The sequence below is a fragment of the Lagenorhynchus albirostris genome, chromosome 2, assembly GCF_949774975.1.
Source record: "Lagenorhynchus albirostris chromosome 2, mLagAlb1.1, whole genome shotgun sequence".
Lineage (NCBI taxonomy): Eukaryota > Metazoa > Chordata > Mammalia > Artiodactyla > Delphinidae > Lagenorhynchus > Lagenorhynchus albirostris.
Genome location: NC_083096.1, coordinates 74,988,309 through 75,010,056, shown reverse-complemented (window position 1 = coordinate 75,010,056; position 21,748 = coordinate 74,988,309). Strand labels below are relative to the sequence as shown.

Genomic DNA, 21,748 nt, shown 5'->3' with positions numbered 1-21,748 from the left:
GGGTATATTGCGCCTAAGGGACGTCATTAGAGCAGTGGGGTATGTGCTCACTCTTCTTATAATGGGACAGGAATTCCAAATTTCTTCGACCCTTCACCTTGTGGACAGTCCTTAAATTGCTTTGCAAACTGATGTCACAAACAGGAGGCCGCTCCTTTTCCACCGTTCTTGAAATGTAGCCATCTCTGGTGTAGGATGTTGTGGAAAGAAAAACACCACAGTAACAGGCCTTTTTTTTGTTGTTATTGTTACCCCTTTTGCCTTTGATTGTCCCTGATTATTAGATGGAGAAATCCTTTTTGTCTTCTCCCCAACCACTTCCACCACCCGTATTCTGCTTTGGGGATGGATGTCTGATGTGACTTGCTGGGATGTGATGAGGGTCAGTGACAACCTGAAATACAGGAGAAGTAAAACGTTTTGGCTGTCTATGGGTTGTTAAAACTGCTTTGAGATCCTACAACCATTGTCCTTAAAGATTAGACTATCTCAGTGATTATTTCCGTCGTGAATGGGAAGTCGGGAAGTGTTGCTGGCATGTAAACTAATGATGAAAGGCCTTAAAATGTACTGTTTGGATTTTGATTTTTAAAACCCCTTGTTGCCAAATGTGTCCTAACTGGGAAGTACTCTTTTTTAAATTAGATTCAAGTTGGGGAAGGGGATGCAGGGATCATTTCCACAGAGCATCTAGGGGAATTAGTTGCTCTGTTAGAAGTAGCAAGCCTTACCCACCCCCCTTCCAGCTTCATAGTTTCTGAATTGTTTCTCAAATTAGATTGTAAGCTCCCTGAGGGCAGCAACCAAGTCATATTGCTTTTGTATTTTCTAAAGTATTGGACACACAGTAGATACTCAATAAATACTTGTTATTTATTTTTTTCTGTAAAATTTCTCTGGCTATTTTTTTAAGTAGCTGGTTTTCAGAAAACAGTCAAGGGCACTCTTGTGTTGAAATCTGTATTTGTTCCTGCACTATTCCCTTGGTCTCCAATACTTGTCACCTACTTCCCTTAAATATTTTTATGTTTTAAGAAAGAGTACTTAACAAGATTCCTCATCTCCACTGTGATAACTCTGGGTATGTGTCTCTGCTTGCTACTAAAAGGCTACTAATTCTGTGCCCTCCAGTGATCCATCCCACATCACTTACTTTTGATCTTTTGGTCAGTGTTGTTACTACCTAGGTGGTAAAATTGTCTTAGTCACACATTTCAAAGCATTTGTAAGAGAGAAGTAGAAGCTAATAGCAAGAGTGATTAGGAGGATTTTTTTTTTCCCCTTTCCTGAGTAATTGTGTGGCTTTCAAAATGACTTTTTAATGTATTTACATTGATTGGTACTGTACATGCAGTTGTCCATACAGGTAGTCCTGAAATTCGTATCCACAGTGTAACTCATGCTCACAAATTGAAATCACATGATGAGTAGAAAGCAATCAATATTTGTAAGTTACAGGAGAGGCCACTCCCATGTTAGAATGTTCATCTTAGAGTCAATTATAATAAACCCTGATATTTTTTATTTTTCTGTTTGATTTGAATCCAGGCGTACTTGGTTGAATAACACTTGTTTATTGTAAATTAAGTGTTGGAACTTGACAATAATGGCAGCCTGGGAAAATGGACTACAGTGTATCAAATAATCCTGTACTACCTATACATATTTACAGGCCTTTTTGTGCACATTTGTGTAGGGAGAAGAGGTAATGGTTAAAAATTAGCCATGAACTTTCCTTAAAAATATTTCTTGGTGACAGGGAATGTAAAACTCAATTCTTAATGACTGCATCAAACAACAAAGACCTATGTAACATATTGACCCAACTGGCTGAAGAATTTATCCACAGGGAAGTTGACTTTCTTTGTGACCCAAGAAACAGGTGAAATTCAGTCTCCTAATATTAATCCTTGCATATTTCTTTAGAAGCCCAGCCTACCTGTCCCTCAAATCCATCAATGTCTTCTGGGCAGCTTAGAATTACCCTATATGAAGTATCATTAATGAAAAAAATTCAATATAGAGCAGAAAAGTATAAACTTGTCCTCTTTGGCAGGGAGTAAAACAATGCAGTCTAACCTTATTTTGAGCACTCCATCATATGATGAATGTTTTCTTTGTTTACTAAATGCAACAGCTGAGATTGCATTATAAAACAAAGTATCAATGAAGGCAACTTAAATTCAGTAGAATCTTTGCTTGTTAGAAGTGTTACTAACAAAACTGATCTGGTTTTGGGAAGGCCCTGTGTGTTCCATGTCTCTAGAGACTCAACAAAGTCATCTTGCTGGCAATAATGTCTCAAGTTTAAAATGACTTCCCAGAAGCACTTTCTTCCAAATAAAACTCTGTGCTAGATGCTTTTGGTTTGGGACAAATTTGGGATTCTCTATATATTAAGGTGAGTGGTGGAGGGGAATTGCAATTCTGGTTTCTTGGAACTGTGAACTTAGGAAACCAACAGAAGCAGCCACAGAAGCAGCCACAAAAACAGCATGTTAGAATTATTATCCAAGGAACTGAGATTCTGGGCAAAGTCACTGGGGCTGATACGTGCCCCCACACCATACTGAGAGATAGAAACTTGAGGGAGGAAGAAAGAGGCTAGGCTTGAGCTTGTCCTTTCCCAAATGATGGAGGACACATGCAACTTACGTTTAAAAGGTGGTAAGGCAGGTAAAGCTGTTTTCAAAGGTAGGTTGAGTACAGCATTTTAAATTGTTTTTATTTGGAGTGTAGACTATTCCCCTTCCTGGAAGGCTTTTGTTTCCAGGCTTTGCTGATTATCTTTCCTTCTGTCAAAGGGACGTTGGGTATTTTCACCTATTGGAAGACTTGATTATTAACATTGTTTTGCTTACTATCAAGATAGCAAAACTTCACAAAGGCTGCGTATAGGGGACTGTAACCAAATCGTGCTCATAACTTTAAAACAAACCATCACAACACATGTTTTATATATTTCTTGTTTTACAAAAATAGATAAATAGTCATAGTTCTCTAAGGAATTTATCATACTGGAAATCTGTCTTAAGAACAGGTGAATGTTGGTTTGTCTCTTTAAAGAAGAGAAAGTGGTGAAGGTGCTGATGAAAGAGAGGTTGAAAACATTTTGCCCACATTTAACATCTAAACTGTTTTTTTTTTCTTAAATCTTTCAGTATTCTACCTTGTAAATACTGTTATTTGTATATACTGTAAATGATGACGTCGGTGGGCACTAACCGAGCCCGGGGAAACTGGGAACCACCTCAAAACCAAAATCAGACACAGCACAAGCAGCGGCCCCAGGTAAAGAACCCAAGGGATATGGATCCATGGGATAGCCTTGCTGGTTGATACTGGTTTCCATCTAGTGCAGCATCATTCTGTGCTTTGGATTATTAGTTTGGGTTCGTTATTCTTATTTTCTAATCCATGCCTCTTTTCACTTGGGGCCTGATAACTGTTAATGACATGCTGTGATGCAATGGGCTTAATTTACTGCATTATGAGGCTTGGAAAGAATGGGTCCTGTGCTTTGTATCTCTAAGATAGCATTTTCCTTCATTCACCTGGGTTGTTTTAGCAATACATTTCTTATTTCCTAGACCTTGCACTTTGATATCCCTCTAGCCAATCTTTGTCTTGCCACCTTCTTCCTTTCCTTTGCTCTTCTTTTCCCTAACTTGTCTTTTGTTTTCCTCTCTGGTCTCATTGAGGCCTAATCTGATTTTTCCTTTCCCATGAGGAGTTAGCATCTTTACTATGTTCCTTCAAGATTAACGGATGAGACACCCTAGAGTATTGCTCAGTTTTAAAGAGTAAATTAACCTCCTTGGCACCTGGGTGCTGAGGTTTATGAGTTCTCTCTTTTTTTTTTTTTAAGTTGGATTTAGATATGATCTTTTTTTTTTAATAACTAGTGTGGTATTTGTTGGCAGCTAATATGAATGAATTAATTTGCATTTGTTTATGGTCAGTTAAATTGAATATGTAAGACTAGAACTTTCCTCTTATTCATTTTTCTTTCACTTCTTTTTCCAGGTGAATTTCTAGCAGAATTTTAGTACTTAATCTCAGTTGGGGCTAAAATTTCTGACATCTTATAAACATACACTGGATACTTGGAAGATATGCCGAGTGTATCCTCAGACTAAACCTTAATGATAGTCTCATCCCTAAGGAATAAAAGGGTGGCATTGGTCATTGCAGAATCAGGAACAGGGTTTACACATGACTTTGCAAATAAATGAAATTGAATTAAGGCACAGACGTTTCAAAGTGGTGCTGTGACCCCAAAGTGAAAGTCTCTTTAACTGTGAACATAGGTGAAAAAGCTCCCTGCTTTTTTAGAGATTGTAGCTTGAAATAGTCACAGCTTTACTCTTTGTTGTCATGGTGGTAGCGTTTTATTAGTTGGTCATTTGTAACAAGGAGAAGGAAATTGGGGTGGGAGATGATGAATGTTGACTATATAGATCCCTCTTATTTCTCTAAACTGTTGTCTCTTGATCACGCTTTCTTAGGCCACTGCGGAACAAATTCGACTTGCACAGATGATTTCGGACCATAATGATGCTGACTTTGAGGAAAAGGTGAAACAAGTGAGTGTATCTCTAATTTGCCATAAGCTGTGGAAAAAGACATCAAGATCAAAGCACAGTTAAATAGAATTGCTGCCTACCAGGATATTTTCCACTATAGTATTAAACGAATTATGAGTGCTTTTATTGTCTGATTGTACCCCTTTGGACAGATACCTTGTTCAAAGAGGTTTTACCTTAATTTTAATCTCTTGTTTATTGAATGACTTTGTTGATACCATTGTACAGCAGCTTCAAGTAGTTGTGGCATCTAGGAAATGTGGCAAGTCATGGTATACTGGATCCTGTATGCTTCTGCATTTGATTCTCTATTAGATGCTGTATTATTCAACTGCTTTATAAATACTTTTGCCCCATCCCTAATCACAGGTTGTTAATATTTTGCTTTTGGAACTAGAGTACCAAAATTCTGCATGTTTTACTTTTTTAAGCCTGCTTCTTTCAAACTCAGCTGTGTCTTCTCCCTTTTTTCCACCTAGTTTTCTTTTGTGGGGAGTGCAGGCTTGTTCATGATGGTTGCTGATCTTTCTCTTTCAGTTGATTGATATCACAGGCAAGAACCAGGATGAATGTGTCATTGCTTTGCATGACTGCAACGGAGATGTCAACAGAGCCATCAATGTACTGCTGGAAGGAAACCCAGATACGGTAGAGTGCTAATAAAGTGTTCTAGAAAGTGGGTCCCTCATTGAGAGGCTAGTAAATTCCAGAAATAGCAAGTGGGGTAACTCACCTTAAAGCACAGTATCTTATTCTCCAAATAAAGCAAGGAACTGTCTTGGAGATTATTTACCGCAGGTTGCAAATACTTAAAATTTATGTACAATAAATAGGAGAAAACAGATAAAATCAGTTTCTTCTAGTTGGCCTGGAAATAAATTATTCATTCTAGGCTAGTGACTGTTTTCAAGATTTGGTTAGTCTGAGTTAGAGGTGCTATTTAATAGCCTTAGTTACTAATCATGGAAGATTTCTGCTCACACGTTTTATTGCTATTGAACAAAGCCGCAGACTACTGGATTCTGATTTCAGAACACTCCCACCAATATCAGCTTTACATTTCACAATACCTTTTCATCATGTGAACTTACTTCTGTTGAATTAGCAGGGAAACAAACTTTAGAGCCTGTTGACCATCCCTGGAGATGACAGGGGATATTGGAGGAACTCTTGCCCTAGAATTTAGAGTTGCTTTCACCTCCTCCTTTCCTTTCTATTTAATGAGAATCCTGTGTTTTGTTATTGTCTTATTACTGTTTCAAATTTTTAAGCCCCTTAAGAGCAGGGATTCTGCCTTACTAATTAATCTTTGGTATGTTCCTGCAGTGTTTAGTAGAGACCTTTATTACTATTTTTTTTAATGAGGAGTGTATCATTTGAAGTCATTTTTATTTACTTGGTCTTACTCAGGGGATCTTTGGTTGAAATTGATAACCAGATTTCATCCTTAGAGAGATTAACTTACTGATGTTACAGTGTCACTTTAGCTGAATGTTGGAGGTTTGTCAGTTTCCTCGAAGCAATGGGAAATAATAGTGAAAAACTATTTTTAATCATTGAATTTAAATTCGTACCTTTTTCTCTTCAAAAGTGTGGTCCTAGATTAGATTTTATATTATGGGCCTTGTTTGAAAATTACTGCCTGGATAATCAGAAAGCAGTTCTGGTTCATCTTGAGTTTACTCCAGAGTAATTGCCTCTGTATTTTCGAGGCAGTGGGGTAGAGGTAGAGGTGAATCTACTTACACTTTTAAAAAGTGTGAATTTTGGGGGGACTTTCCTGGCGGTCCAGTGGTTAAGACTCCAAGCTCCCAGTGCAGCGGGCACGGGTTTGATCCCTGGTTGAGTAACTAAGGTCCTGCATGCTGCATGGCACGGCCAAAAAAAAAAAGTGAATTTTTTTTTTTTTTTTTTTGCACAAGTCATATTTTGTTTCACCTTCTAGCATCTCCTGCCTAGTGCTACAAGTCTGACCTTTCACAGTATCAAAAAAGAAAAAAAGGTAGAGAATGTAGGTTTATGCCACAAATAAATAAGCTACTAGTGAAACCAGTGGGAATCAATGTTGGATGTATTTGATTGGATGAGATCGTATTAGAAAACTGGCAGTGCCTCGGGAAGATTATAGTAATTCTTTTTACTTACAGAACCCATCTCGTGCCAGCAGCTGATGTATAACCATAGAGAAGAAAAAGGTGACAGGTTTCTGAAACCTATCAGGTTTTGAGACAGAGTAGCAAAAACTCGAAGAACTGTGTCGAGTCTGGTTTCCAGTGTTGCTGTTGTAGATTTAGCTACAAGGTTACTATAATTTATGAATTGAAGCTACTGTGAGCAAAAATTGACCTACCAGCTATAATGTGGAATCCGGGTGGGTTGAAAGAGTAGGCAACAAGGAGCTGCCGAGTGCTAGGCAGATACTTAATTTTTAGTAAACTATTTCTTGTGGACTTTTTAGAACATGTAGATATGCTTTTAGTATGGTTTTAAATATACTGTTTTTGAACTTAAAAATGTTTAAATTGTGGTAAAATATACTTAACAAAATAGACCAGTTTATCCATTTTAAGTATACAATTCATTGGCATTAAGGACATTGACAGTGTTGGACAACCATTACCACTATCCATTTCCAGAACTTATTCATTTCCTAATTAGAAACTGTATCCATTAAACAGTTAACTCTCCGTTTCCCAACTCCCAGGTTGGGGTAACACCTATTTTCACTACCTCGTGTAAGGTTCTGCCTGTTCTTGGTACCTCATATGAGTGGAATCAAATAATATTTGTCTTTTTGTGTCTTCGTTTAGCAAAATGTTTTCAAGGTTTATCTATATTGTGGCTTGTGTCAGAATTTCACTCCTTTTTAAGGCTGAATAATATTCCGTTGTATGTTTGTAGCACATCTCGTTTATCCACTCATCCACTGGTGGACACTTGGGATTATTTGGAAATAAGTTGTTGTAGACATCATAGTACTTTATTTCCTAAATTCTTTGGCATGTTTCCCTTAAAGGTTACTCTTTTATATGACCACAATATTATTATCAACCCTGACAAAATTAATAGTAGTTTCATACTACTATTCCATATTTTCAAAGTTATTGGATATTAGACACCTGTTGCTGAGCAACAGGGCCATTGTAGTTTGGGTTAGATGGTATCTAGGATAGTAAAGCTCTGATAGTCTTGGTGATTGAACTGGAACTTTTATTTGTACATATTTTCTGCAAAAATTTGTAAATCAATGTATTTGTGTGTTTAAAACTTTAAATTTATAGGGAATTCGCTGGTAGTTAGGACTCCACGCTTTCACTACTGAGAACCTGTGTTCAATCCCTGGTAAGGGGACTAAGATCCTGCAAGCCACACAGCAAGGCCAAAAAAAACCTTCAAATTTATAAAACTCATTTTCCTAAGGAATGAGTTTTTGCAAGACTGTTTAGCTCATTTTCCTTACTGTAAATATTCCCTCCTGCAATCTGGAATGAACTGCTTTGAGGAAGGTTGAATCGTATTGTAGCAATTCAGGATGTATAGGGGAGAACACAGTGAATAAAACCAGGAATGGAAGGCTTCCTATAGTCAGCATGTCTCAAGGCCAGGGCTGTGCTTTCCTGACTGCTATTTGGTCTTCTTTTAAATAAAGGAAATTGGTGTGTGTGAAGGGGGGTGGGTTGGGGAGTAGGTATAGTTGTTTTCCTCATAAATTCTAGGTTGCTGAATTAGAGAATATACTCAAGAGTCAAATGATATTCGTTCATTCTGAATTCAGAGTTAACTTTTACAAACTTTCAGTTTTCTTTTCTGCTTTATTTGACATGGATAAGGCTATAAAAAACTGGGAGTCACTGAATCCAAAGGGAATTAGTTTTTTCAGCCCAGGAAACACACTTGACAGAAAGGTCCAGTAAGTAACTAGGTCCTTTGACTACCACGCCGAGTGACTGAACTGGACAGAGATCTCGGTAACCCTTTTGGAAGTGATCCCTGCAATCCATTTGCTTATAAGCACCTCTTCTACAAAAAGGGCTTTAATTTTGCAGTGATAGGTGTAGAATTTGTTTTGAGGTTCTGTCTATACTCTCCACTTAAACAGAAATAAACTAATAGAAGTTATCTTAGATGTGGATGCTGAGAGGAGAATGGTTAACAGTTGTCCCAGCTTTTATCTCTGGTTTCCTGGTAGCAGCCTATATTGATTAGGCCTGAATGCTCTGCTCTTCTTTAGCATTCCTGGGAGATGGTTGGGAAGAAGAAAGGAGTCTCAGGACAGAAGGACGGCGGCCAAACGGAATCCAACGAGGAAGGCAAAGAAAATCGAGACCGGGACAGAGACTATAGTCGGCGACGTGGTGGGCCACCAAGACGGGGGAGAGGTGCCAGCCGCGGACGAGAGTGTATGCATGGGGCTTTAACAAAACCAGTTGTGGGTTAGTAATGTCTAGACTTGAGGGATGTCAGGGCTCTGCGAGGCTGGATCTAGTAACCATTATATCATCCTTATGATTTTTCTTAAAATCATCTGTTCTGAGACCTTGGCATTTCTTGCATGTAGCCTTTTCTAGCAACAGCCACCAGTTGAGCATGAAGTTACCTTGTAGCCGTTTGTAAAATTGTTTGACTAGTAACCATTCCCTAGTAACCATCATGTTCCATCCTTCCAGCTCATTTTCTCTTCTTTGTTTTTGTCTCCCCACCACCATGTATACATACCATTTATGTACATACTTTCTATTCACTTTGCTCTGGCCATCTGTGGTGTTTTGTTTTGTTTTGTTTTGTTTTGTTTTTAAATTTCAGTTCGAGGTCAGGAAAATGGATTAGATGGCACCAAGAGTGGAGGGCCTTCTGGAAGAGGCACAGAAAGAGGCAGAAGAGGTCGTGGCCGAGGCAGAGGTGATCAGTTTGTTGGCGGGATGGATATTGGGGGCAAGCTACTCTTATTAGTTTAGTAGGGGTCTACTTTATTTAAAACCAGACAAATTCACATGGACTCTGGATACCTTAATTGTTGGAAGTGTCATGCAAATTCTAGAGACTACTGAGTGGGCAGTGGGAAGGAAGGTAGATGTCATTTCCTCTGCTCTTTATTGTTGCTATTATTGTATTTGCTTGAGGATCCAGCAGTTTGATCAGCAAAGGAACAACCTTGTCAATAATAATTGTCCTGCTGTGTTATATTAACTGATGTGCTACAGAGTGAGAGAAGGAATATCTGATGATGTCAACCACTTACTTTCCAAAGCTGCCTCTGTTGGCAAGGTGATTTTATATCAACTTCTAAAATATTTCTTTGTCCCTCTTTTTCTCATTCTTTAGGTGGCTCTGGTAGGCGGGGAGGAAGGTTTTCTGCTCAAGGAATGGGGTAAGTTTCATTGATCCAGTGTTAAAGTCTTTAATTTTTCCTTAAGCATTACCATAATGTTTTAGCATGGTTAATATCCTGGTATCCTGAGGATAATAGGCAGCTATAACCAAAATGTGATCAGAAAGATTGCTGGACTATTTCATCAGGTGTGTATAGGCATAGGGCTTATATCTGGGAGATAAGCATTTACCACCTGAATTATTTTATCTCATTAGAATACACATACCTGCTATTTTCTCAAAATTTTCACGTGGATTTTATTGGTGTCCTAATCCAAAAGGGATAGTGGATATAAATTAAAATTATAAAAAAAAAGATTATACCATGAAATTTTAGGTAAGCTGGTAAGTGAGCAAAAGTAGACAGCTTATAGGCTTATAGAATGGGGCCATGGTTGATCTGTACTAGGAAAGAGACAGTAAAGATTCTGATTGCCCTCCTTTTGAGTTAATTTTCACTGGTGCTGCTTAGAGCTCAGAGACTCTTTTAAGTTTTGTTTTGTTTTTTTTTTCTCCCAGAACCTTTAACCCAGCTGATTATGCAGAGCCGGCCAATACTGATGATAACTATGGCAATAATAGCGGCAATACATGGAACAACACTGGCCACTTTGAACCAGATGATGGGACGAGTGAGTGACTTTTATTAGTTTCTTGTCTCTGGGAATCTAAAGAAATAATTTTTTTGAGGATATACTTAACAAAAAAGTGGAGTAGTTTTTGGCTGCTGAGTCAGAGAGAGGAAAGGGGTGACAACTGAATTGCAGTGTACTCTCCTTCATTTACTTTGTGCCCATGGGCACATTATACATGCTGTTTCACCTGATCTTCATCACTATTTTATGAAATAGACATTATTTATCATCACTTTCCAGATGACAAGACTTAGACTGCAAGAGTGGTTATGAAATTTGTTAGAACTCAGAATTTTTTGACTCTCAAAGCTCATGCTCTTTCCATTACACCATTAGCTCCAATTGTATTTCCTAGTGTTTCTGTTTGGCTACTTAGCTTTGCCTTTTGAAAAGATATCCGGAATTAATCAAGCCACTACTTGTAAAGATGAATAGGGCCCAGAATCAAAGCCCACTGTCAGTTTATTTGTTTCTGCATACAGAGATAGGATTATCTTTTTCCCTTAATTTTTGGGAAATCTCAGTTTATGGGCAAGAAGGAAATCTGGAGACTTTCTGCCTTTCTTTGTTGGATAGTCTTCTGGGTGTGGTAGAGTATTATGGGATTCGCTTTTTTTGTTAGCTGACTTTGATGCATATTTGGGAAGTGTATATATATTTGAGGATATGTTAGGCTTGTGGGATACACCAAGATGTGTTTGGGAGTAAGAGATAACTTTTACTACTTTAAATAAGAACAGCCTCTTGGTTCCAGAGTACTTTCTTATGAGACCAGCTACCTCTTTCTGGCTGAGCCAGCACATGGAAAGCCTGAGAATTTTTTCCTCTTACAAAGTGGGGGAAGGGTTAATAGTAGAGCATGAAATAGGCTCTTTGACTCCTTATCCATTTAAATTTGCCTTACCCCCTTTCAGAAATCAGTTACCTTAATCCTGCGTCTTTAGGAAGGTCTTTGGCACAAATCACTTCTCATCTACTGCCCACAATATGCTGTACCTCAGGTCCTGAATGTTACTTGCTTGTTGTTCGTCAAGCTATCTTATAAACTCATTTTTAATACAGATTTCTCATTGGTGGAGGCTAAAGTTGAGTTATTGGCAAGCTAGATATCTTTTTGAAGTTCCTTAACCATTTGGCTATGAAATATCCTTTTCTGTTTTAACTTATACTTTGGAGGCATTAGAACTGCTCTTCATTCATCTCTTGATGGCTTTGTAGAGCATTGGTAACAGTCCGAATAACAGATATGTTTCTGAGCTGTAGTTCGTTCTTGGGTATTTGGCTTTTTATCATTGGCAGAAAAGATAATAGAAGTTGAGGGATTTGTTTTTAGTTGTGGATAGAAAATTAGGCATGGAGTCCCAGTCCTAGATTGAAAGCCTTAGCTATTTTCAACAAGGATCTGGTTGGGAAAAGAGAGAGGGAAGAAAGAGGTGTGTGTTTATTTATACCGAGTAGAGAATAGCAGATTTGGGAGGCTAGACTCAGAAATTTTTGATTTGTGGCTGAATGAAAAATTACGTGAATTGCTTGTTAGTGTGAAAGTGTTGAGTATAGTTTCATGCATTCCCTTCAAGTTTCATGATTTGAACTTAAGCTTCATGCATGATCTCTTTTTGTGTTTTCATGATAGCAAATTACAAATTCCCTTTTTAATTTAAAAAGAGACTCAAATCTACCCTTAAAATATCCACAGGTACAGTGGGAATTGTGTGTTGGGGGCAAACATTCTCATTCACAAGCAAAATTTCACTGGTTGTTTTTTCTTTTCTTTTCTTTTTTGTTTCAGGACTTGATTTCATTGGGGTTGAGGGGTCAAATTATCCCCGAAAATTTGAGACTGCTCCTGGTATGATACATCCAGGCGCCTAACTGCCCCGGATATTTAATAGATTTTTATGAACTGAAATATCTGTGGATATGTCATTTTTCTGTTTTCCTGCTTTTTATTTTTCTGCTTTTTTCTCTCATATTCTGTGTCTGTTTTTCCTCCTTAAAAAATTTAGTTTAATGAATATTTAACATTTACATTGTCTGTGCTTTTTGCTGATGGAATGGAAGCCCTAATCTTTTGTTCAGAGCATTTGCACTCTTTCTGTGCCTTAACGCTTCCTCAGTGTAGTCCTTTTCCTTAGCCAAGACCATATGTCCTATATAGGAAGGTGTCAAGTAGCTGTCTACAGTCTTCCTTTCCATTCCAGATGCAGTCGCTAGAGTACGGGGGAAAAAAAATTTCTTGCATTGAGAGATAGCCTCTCAGTAGTAAATGACTTCTTAGATCACTTCCAATTCTAGGATTGTGTGTATGTGTTAACCCAGATTTTGGATTCCAGTTTAGCCAGGGTGGGATGGTTGTCAATGGGGAGGAAAAATGCCATCACTAGAGAGGGAGAGAAGAGTGTGGTTGGTAACTTGTCTAAACTGAGATTGGACTTTAGTTTGATTTGGAGAACATTGTCATTATTAAGTGGTTTGGAATTTCCCTGGCATAGTTTTAATATTGTCCTGGGAAAGGCATTGCACTGAACATATTTTTCTCTAGGAAATAGGATTTTTCATTATTAAATGTTTTAAGAGAATTTCAGACGGGTTTTGTAGGTGTTAGAATATTTCTCTTCAGTGACAGTGAAATCTGAATGCCATGCCTTCATACTTTCATTCTTGTAAGAAGTTTCCCCATTTGGAGAGAATGTTTTAAGAATTATTAAATATATACTGTTATCCTAGAAAAGAAAATAAGGCGTTTTCTGGTCCTTGCTACACAGAGGTTCCTGTTTCTTAGTGTGGTTCTTTGGTTGAAGGGAAGAATTTTAGGTCTCATAGAAACTCACCTATATTCCTTAAAAAATGCCAGGTTCCTTTTCTGAGGATATGCGTATACGTAAAGCAAAACAAGGGGAATATGCAAGGTGGTTTGATTATTTACAGACCTCTCCTACAGAAACTGTGTCCCTCCATTGTCTGTGCCATGACTTTTACAGGTCAGATTTTGTGTTTTGTATAGTTAGGACCAGTACGGTAACTATTACACATATTTTATTTTTCAATCTCATCTCATGTCTTCTGAAAAGAACAGATCCATTGGGGTTTCTTATAGTTAAATCAAAACGATCTATAAACTTGACTTCTGCTGAGTATGCATTTTTAAATTTAATTTTATTTTTGGCTGCGTTGGGTCTTCGTTGCTGCACGTGGGCTTTTCTCTGGTTGCAGAGAGCGGGGCCACTCTTCGTTGTGGCGCACAGGCTTCTCATTGTGGTGGCTTCTCTTGTTGTGGAGCATGGGCTTTAGGCACGTGGGCTTCAGTAGTTGTGGCATGAGGGCTCAGTAGTTGTGGCACATGGGCTCTAGAGCGCAGGCTCAGTAGTTGTGTCGCACAGGCTTAGTTGCTCCATGGCGTGTGGGGTCTTCCCGGATCAGGGATTGAACCGCGTCCCCTGCATTGGCAGGCGGATTCTTAACCACTGTGCCACCAGGAAAGCCCTGAGTATGCATTTTTAAATTCAGTTCCCATAGCAGGTAGGTGTCAGTGCTCTCAGTTTGGATTTCAGGCCTTTCCTTCTTCACTGCCCTTTGACTATAATGTGGCAACCATTTGTGTTCCTCTGCCCCTGCTGCCATCTTTCTTCAGACTGCCTGCAGTATTGTCTTATACCAAATAAGTACAGCTTGCATGTTTCAGTTTAAATTGTCTGCTGCCATTTCACTGAACGGACTACTAAGTCAGAGGACTTGAAGGCCCTTAAGAGATTGCTTGGAGCATTGGGTCCATTGGAGTCTTGCTGTCTCTTGCATTTTCTCTCTCTTTCTTACTGTCTTGCTCTCTTTCCTATTACAGCTGTGTAACAAGAACTGAAAGTAGCTGTGAAATCATAATCTTATTAAAACCCTGGTTGTTCTGAGGTATCCCTTTCTAAAAAGTCTTTTCCTCCCTCTGAAGCCCAAGAATCCCTTCTGATTACTAAATTCTAGTTACACTTTTGGCTGCCAAAAGTTTAAAACGTCCGTATTTTCTGCCTGTGCTTTGTACTGGTACTTAAAATTACTTCATTGTTTTTCCTTTATTCCCAGGTGCATGGAGGACTGCAACAGAGGAGTGGGGAACTGAAGATTGGAATGAAGATGTAGGTATTCCCAGGTCATTCCTCATTAGTACGTTCTATCCCTAAGTGGTGTTTAGGGATAGAAAATGGGTATGTTTCTACCCCTCAAAATTCACCCTTAAAATTCTGACCCAAAACTTTTACATCCAAAATAGTGTTCTGAGCCAGAACATTTCACATATGTTATATGAAGGAGACTGGGCATGAACAGGACTCTGTGGAACCAGACTATGGAAAGGGCAAGTGCACTTGTGTAAGTCCAATATCTGATTGTCGGATTTATCCCAGGAAGAGATGGTGGTTGGGTAGGGCACTAGAAATGGAGTTAGGCAGGTAGTGCATTGAGTAATAGCTTCTGGTGGCACATGACTCTCCTTGGAGCAAATCAGTTATTTGGTTCACATTCAGGCATTGGTGTATGGTCCTGTAATTGGCTTAGAGGTGGGTACAGATGAGAGTTACAGTACCAAGTTCTTAAGTTTACAGTCTGGTTGACTCTGGGACCCCTTTTGTTTTTGTACTAAGAGTGCATCGTGGTGATTGTAATTGAGATGAACATGTAGGTTTGGCTATCTTCCAGATTGACTAAACTAGGAAACCTCATAGATGGGTGGCATATAGACAAGCTATATGAATTCGCTGGAGTAGTACCTGAGTAAAAGAATTTTCCTGATCCCTGGTCACAGTCAAGCTTTTGCTATGAATTACAGTTTCCCGTGATCATGGATGAACCTTCCTGTACTTGTATTTATTCAGTCAAGACAGAAGATGATAAGAGGAAATGATGTGTCAAACTGTTTTGGTTTTCAGGCCTGAATTTTAAAATTCTGGATGTATCAGCATTAGAGGGTGATTCTTTTCTCTTGTAGCAGAGCTAGACTGCTTTGTGAATACTTTCTAAGATTTGGCTTGTCAGCTTAACCACCTTTCAGAGAATGATATATTTGGGGGAGTGGATTCACTGTTTTTAGAGGGGAGATTTTAATCAAAAAGTTTTTTTAAAAAAATCAGCTTTTGGGGAATTCTCTGGTGGTCCAGTGGTTAAGGACTCCTTGCTTTCACTGCCTAGGGCCAGGGTTCAATTCCTGGTCAGGGAACTAAGATCCCAGAAGGCCGGGCAGCATGCCCCCCCCCCTCAAAAAAAATCAACTTTTGAATAGTAGGAAGATTTATTCCTTACAATTGTTTACCTAATTTTAGTGTTTTATAGTGGAGAGACTAGGTGTAACAAAGTCAGTTTTAAGGCAAAAAATGCCTTTTAAAAATATATATGTATTTATTTATTTGGTTGCACCAGGTCTTAGTTGTGGCAGGCGGGCTCCTTAGTCGTGGTTCCAGGGTTCCTTTAGTTGCGGCTCGCCGGCTCCTTAGTTGTGGCATGCGAACTCTTAGTTGTGGCATGCATGTCGGATCTAGTTCCCTGACCAGTGATCAAACCCAGGCCCCCTGCATTGGGAGCGCGGAGTCTTATCCACTGCACCACCAGGGAAGTCCCCAAAAAGTGCATGTTAAAATTATTCCTCCATATGTCGACTCATCAGCCCTTGGGCCCTTACTGCTCAAAAGCCAAGAATTAACTTATATCTGTCTTCATCTTGGCTGTGATCTTCCTTTCTTTGAGAGGAGTAGTGGAAGATAAAGTATGGTTTGGATTGAGGTAGGAGTTGGGAGCTGTAGTGGGAAAACATAAAGGGGCTTTCTCTGTTTTTCTGTCTACCATATTCACCTTCGTGTAAGTTCAGTGCCCATATTATGTGACTCCGCTCGATTTTATTAGGTTTCTTGATTCTACCCTCTCTTTTGATAAAACCACTGTGCACAGATAGAAGGGGCTTGAAAGTCAGTCCATTCAGGATTCCTTAGAGTAGGTGGTTCTCTCTTCAAAGAGTTTTCCCCTTTTTCTTGATGTTGAATTCCCCTTAACCTGTGCCAGGTTTCTGACTGAAACCTACCTAACACTAGGAGTGACTAATTCCTCTGTTTTCCAGCTTTCTGAGACCAAGATCTTCACTGCCTCTAATGTGTCATCAGTGCCTCTGCCTGCGGAGAATGTGACAATCACTGCTGGTCAGAGGCAAGTGTGTGGTATAATTCTGTATCTTTTCCCAAGGGTATCTGCTAAGTTAGTTGTAAGGAAGAATGGCACTGGACCTCTACAGACTCCCATGGTGTCGGTAATAATGATAACCAAATCATATTAGGGTCCTATTAAGTTGATTGGTAGATTTGTAAGAGTTGATATTAGTAATCTACTGAATGGAAATCCATATATTACAATTTTAAAGCTAACTCTCCCCCAAACAGCCCTTTAATACATAGGTCAGCCTTGTCAGCATCATAGGTATTGATTAAAACTTAGAACTTGTAGTAAGTCAGGTAAAGAGAAGCTGAAAGTGGAAAGTTTTCATTTATTTCTGAATTTGCAGAACTGTTCAATAGTTTCTTCTCTTGCTTAATAATTACGGTCTTTGCTTAGCCCACTGAGCACGGTGATAATTTTTTTCCCTAGGATCTGGCTTATGAAATTTTTAGAACTTGAACATAGGTATTGGGGTCAGTAGAGGAAGATAACACTTGTCAGGGAATATTTTTATCCCCTGAAAGACTCTTGGATTATTTCTAGACCTGGGTATGATAGCTGTTGATTCAGAATGTCCTAAAGAGAAGTGCGATAGGAATAGGATGTTCAGGATGTCATTACCAGAGGTAATGTGTTTTTTGTTTTCATACATCTTTATTGGAGTATAATTGCTTCACAATGCTGTTAGTTTTTGTTGTACAACAAAGTGAATCAGCCATATTCATACATATATCCCCTCTCTCTTGAGCCTTCCTATCCCACCCCTCCAGGTCATTGCAAAGCACCGAGCTGATCTCCCTGTGCTATGCTGCTGCTTCCCAAGAGCTAGCTATTTTACATTTGGTAGTGTATATATGTTGATGCTACTCTCACTATGCCCCAGCTTCCCCCTTCCTCTCCCCCATGTCCTCAAGTCCCTTCTCTATGTCTGTGTCTTTATTCCTGCCCTGCTACTAGGTTCATCAGTACCATTTTTTTTAGATCCCATAAATATGAGTTAGCATACGGTATTTGTTTTTCTCTTTCTGACTTCACTTTGTATGACAGACTCTAGCTCCATCCACCTCACTACAAATAACTCAATTTCGTTTCTTTTTATGGCTGAGTAATATTCCATTGTGTATATGTGCCACATCTTCTTTGTCCATTCATCTGTTGATGGACATTTAGGTTGCTTCCGTGTCCTGGCTATTATAAATAGTGCTGCAGTGAACATTGTGGTACATGTCTCTTTTTGAATTACGGTTTTCTCAGGGTATATGCCCAGTAGTGGGATTGCTGGGTCATATGGTAGTTCTGTTTTTAGTTTTTTAAAGAACCTCCATACTTTTTTTTTTTTTTCTATGATACCAAATATCTGTGATTTTTTTCCACACCAATTCTTCAATTCTCTGACACCAGCTGGGTGTTCTGACACTAACTCTCCAGAGTTAGCGCAGACCCAAGTTGACGGCTCAGTACCACAAGACTGCCTTTATTTACTTCAGAGGTCAGCTGCAAATGGGCCACCTGCACATTTCTGCCCAGCCGACTACAAATTTGGGAGTTCTCACAGCCCCCTGCTCAGGTTTAATAATTTTCTAGAATGACTCATATAACTCAGGAAAGAGTTTTACTTGCTGTCCCTGGTTTATTATAACCAGTACTCAGGAAGAGCCAGATGGAAGAGATGCATAGGGCATGGTATGGGGGTTGGTGGAGCACAGAGCTTCTAAGCCCTCTCTGGGTGTACTGCCCTCCTGGCACATCGATGTGTTCACCATCCCAGAAGCTCACTGAACCTCATTGTTCAAGAGTTTTTAATGAGAGTTTCATTACATAGGCATGATTGATAAAGTCATTGGTGATTGAATTCAGTCTCTAGCTCCTCTTCCTTCTCTAGAAGTGGGTGGAGTGTGGTGGGGCTGAAAGTTCCAACTCTCTAATCACTTTCTTGGTGTTTCTGGTGACCCGCCGCCTTCTTGAAACTCTGTGAGGGGTCCCACCCTGAGTTACTTTATTAGCATAAACTGTAGTTGAAAGAGACCAATTATGAAAAACAAAAGACACTCCTACTACTCAGGAAATTTGAAAAGCCCCTAGTATATATTTTCATTATATCACAAGTAACTTGAAATATTTTAAAAATTTTGGGAAAAATTCCCCAAACCCTTCTTGTTCCAAAGCTGCTTGAGGATGCCAGCATTCTAGTATGTGGTTTTATATATTAGATATTGGTAATGACAGGTATTCAGTATTAAAATCATGGGTAAAAATTTGTAAATTTTGGCCCAATTATTGAGCTGCTGTATTAAAAGTAACATTTGATGTTTCACTAAGTTAATTTCACTAAAATTAAAATATATAACATTATTAAGGTTGGCAGCCTCATTGGAGCATAGGTAGATACTGTTGTGGCTCTTACAGATCTGTTATTTTGATGAATTAAGCATTTCACGGCTTTGTGTTTCTGGGGAGTGACTTCATTTTGATCTAACCATAATCTGAGTCGGGTGTTGCGGAATGCTGGAATGTTCAGTCATTATTCATCAAGCTCCCATCTCTCCACCAGAATTGACCTTGCTGTTCTGTTGGGGAAGACACCATCTTCAATGGAGAATGATTCATCTAATCTGGATCCATCTCAGGCTCCTTCTCTTGCCCAGCCTCTGGTGTTCAGTAACTCGAAGCAGAGTGCCATATCACAGCCTGCTTCAGGGAACACGTTTTCTCATCACAGTATGGTAAGTAGGAAACATGGTGTATCCTAACCAAACTTTTCTGCAACCCCAGCACATACATACAGTAATTCCTTTCAGTGATACCCAGAGGTTTGGGGCAAGGTAAAGCGTCTTCTTTTGTCTTCCTAGGCTGACTTGGGTGTAGAGATGTCGAGTTGGGTAGTAGGGGATATAGCTCTAGGAGAGGACTTAGCTTTGGACAGACTGAGTCATCTTATAAAAATGAGTTAGGAGACTTCCCTTGTGGTCCAGTGGATTAGACTCCACGCTCCCAATATACGGGGCCCGAGTTCGACCCCTGGTCGGAGAACTAGATCCCACATGCATGCCACAACTAAGAAGCCCACATGCCACAACTAAGACCCAGCGTAGCCAAAATCAATCAATCAATTAATTAAATGTATTTTTTTTAACGTGTAGGCTTTAAAAAAAGAATGAGTTAACGTCATTTACTGAATACTTATTGTGCAAACATTGTTCACTGTTATTCTTGAGTGAAAATCAATGACAACCAATTTTAATGCTAATTAGTATTAGTAATACTAATTAAACTTGGTTGGAAGGTTGTAGCAGTTCCCTGTCGTTTGTTTTTTGTTTTTTGGCTGCACTGTGTGGCATGTGGGATCTTAGTTCCCCAACCAAGGATTGAACCGATGCCCCCTGCGTTGGGAGCACGGAGTCTTAACCCCTGGACCACCAGGGAAGTCCAGCCGTTCCCTTTTTCTTGATAGAGCAGAATTGTCATATGTATTCATTTAAACCAGACATTTCTGAGCTAGGCTTCTCAAAACTTGGGGTCTTCCTGAATCTGCCCGCTTATTAGCTATTTCTCCCTTTCTCTGTAAGTAGGGATAAGAGTGCTTGCTGTGCCTATCTTACAGGGCTTCAGGAAGATAAATAAGATAATGGGTAAAGTCTCCGCAAATGTGCAAGTAGTGGTATTGGTTATTAACCTAGAGCACTTATGGCAAATGACTTGTTGATTCAGAATATTTTTTAAAATTCAAGGTCATCAATTATAGCAAAGTCTAAATAACTAAACAAAGATGGTCAGTAAATCCTAAAGGTACTGCTTTTTCTCTCTTCTTTCCTGTTTATTTTACTTTCCTGTTTATTTTTTGCTGGAGGGTTACTATAGTTGTAAGAGGTAAGAAACTATGTGTATGCATATACTTTTTTAAATTTTTTTATTTTTTTTTTATTTTTGGCTGTGTTGGGTCTTCGTTTCTGTGCGAGGGCTTTCTCTAGTTGTGGCAAGCGGGCGCCACTCTTCATCGCGGTGCACGGGCCTCTCACTGTCGCGGCCTCTCTTGTTGCAGAGCACAGGCTCCAGACGCGCAGGCTCAGTAGTTGTGGCTCACAGGCCTAGTTGCTCTGCGGCATGTGGGATCTTCCCAGACCAGGGCTCGAACCCGTGTCCCCTGCATTAGCAGGCAGATTCTCAACCACTGCGCCACCAGGGAAGCCCCTATGCATATACTTTTATTTTTCTAGTAGTAAGGTTAGAGTAATTCAGCTGTAAAACTGCTAAGTCAGCCTCTAATCCAGAGCTGTTAGGTTTTTAAAAAAATAATTTATTTATTTTTGGCTGTGTTGGGTCTTCATCGCTGCGCACAAGCTTTCTCTCGTTGCGGCGAGCAGGCGATACTCTTTGTTGCGGTGCTCATGCTTCTCATTGCAGTGGTTTCTCTTGTTGTGGAGCACGGGCTCTAGGCGCGCGGGCTTCAGGAGTTGTGGCACAAGGGCTCAGTAGTCGTGGCTCACGGGCTTAGTTGCTCCACGGCACATGGGATCTTCCTGGACCAGGGATCGAACCGGTGTCTCCTGCATTGGTATGCGGATTCTTGACCACTGTGCCACCAGGGAAGTCCCACTCTGTTAGTTTTTAACTGTTGTCTTAAAATAGTTTTTTGTGTTAATAGTAATTTGGTGGTTGATATTCTGCCATGTATGAGTGGTCACAGGAGAGAAAAAGTGGCAGAGAAGGGAGAGGAGTGTTGGGACTAAAAAGGAAAAGAAGGAAGAAACAAAATGGGACAAAGGTCGTAGGAAGATGTAATGAAGATCAGAAAATAACTACCAACACCTAAGATATATGACTGGAAAATGGGTTAAGTGCTCTGTGTCACTTTTAATTGCCTTTAATGTCTGGAGTTGAAGATTTACACCTAAATCCAAATTCTCATATCAAAAATAAGTTTTCAGTATACTTCCACTTTAACATTCTGTTTAATGTGTGTCATGTGATATGTGA

At 39.4% G+C, this 21,748-nt stretch overlaps 1 protein-coding gene across 27 annotated transcripts in view; it reads left to right on the top strand.

The window, feature by feature from the left end:
- The first annotated feature begins 1,708 nt into the window (after positions 1-1,708).
- UBAP2L (ubiquitin associated protein 2 like) overlaps positions 1,709-21,748 on the top strand; it is a 40,161-nt gene continuing 20,121 nt past the window's right edge. For 2 of the 27 annotated variants that reach the window (XR_009538452.1, XM_060137465.1), the window contains exons 1-12: positions 1,712-1,882; positions 3,162-3,291; positions 4,509-4,586; positions 5,124-5,234; positions 8,818-9,019; positions 9,390-9,485; positions 9,909-9,954; positions 10,476-10,588; positions 12,381-12,440; positions 14,663-14,715; positions 16,683-16,768; positions 19,326-19,497. Coding sequence is in view for 24 of the 27 variants with exons in the window: in XM_060137465.1 (XP_059993448.1) it covers positions 3,202-3,291; positions 4,509-4,586; positions 5,124-5,234; positions 8,818-9,019; positions 9,390-9,485; positions 9,909-9,954; positions 10,476-10,588; positions 12,381-12,440; positions 14,663-14,715; positions 16,683-16,768; positions 19,326-19,497 (1,107 nt within the window). In the remaining 3 variants the exon portion in view is untranslated. Of the gene's footprint in view, positions 1,883-3,161; positions 3,292-4,508; positions 4,587-5,123; positions 5,235-8,817; positions 9,020-9,389; positions 9,486-9,908; positions 9,955-10,475; positions 10,589-12,380; positions 12,441-14,662; positions 14,716-16,682; positions 16,769-19,325; positions 19,498-21,748 lie in introns of all 27 variants that reach the window. The other 25 variants (XM_060137539.1, XM_060137613.1, XR_009538453.1 and 22 more) reach the window with 24 other exon arrangements.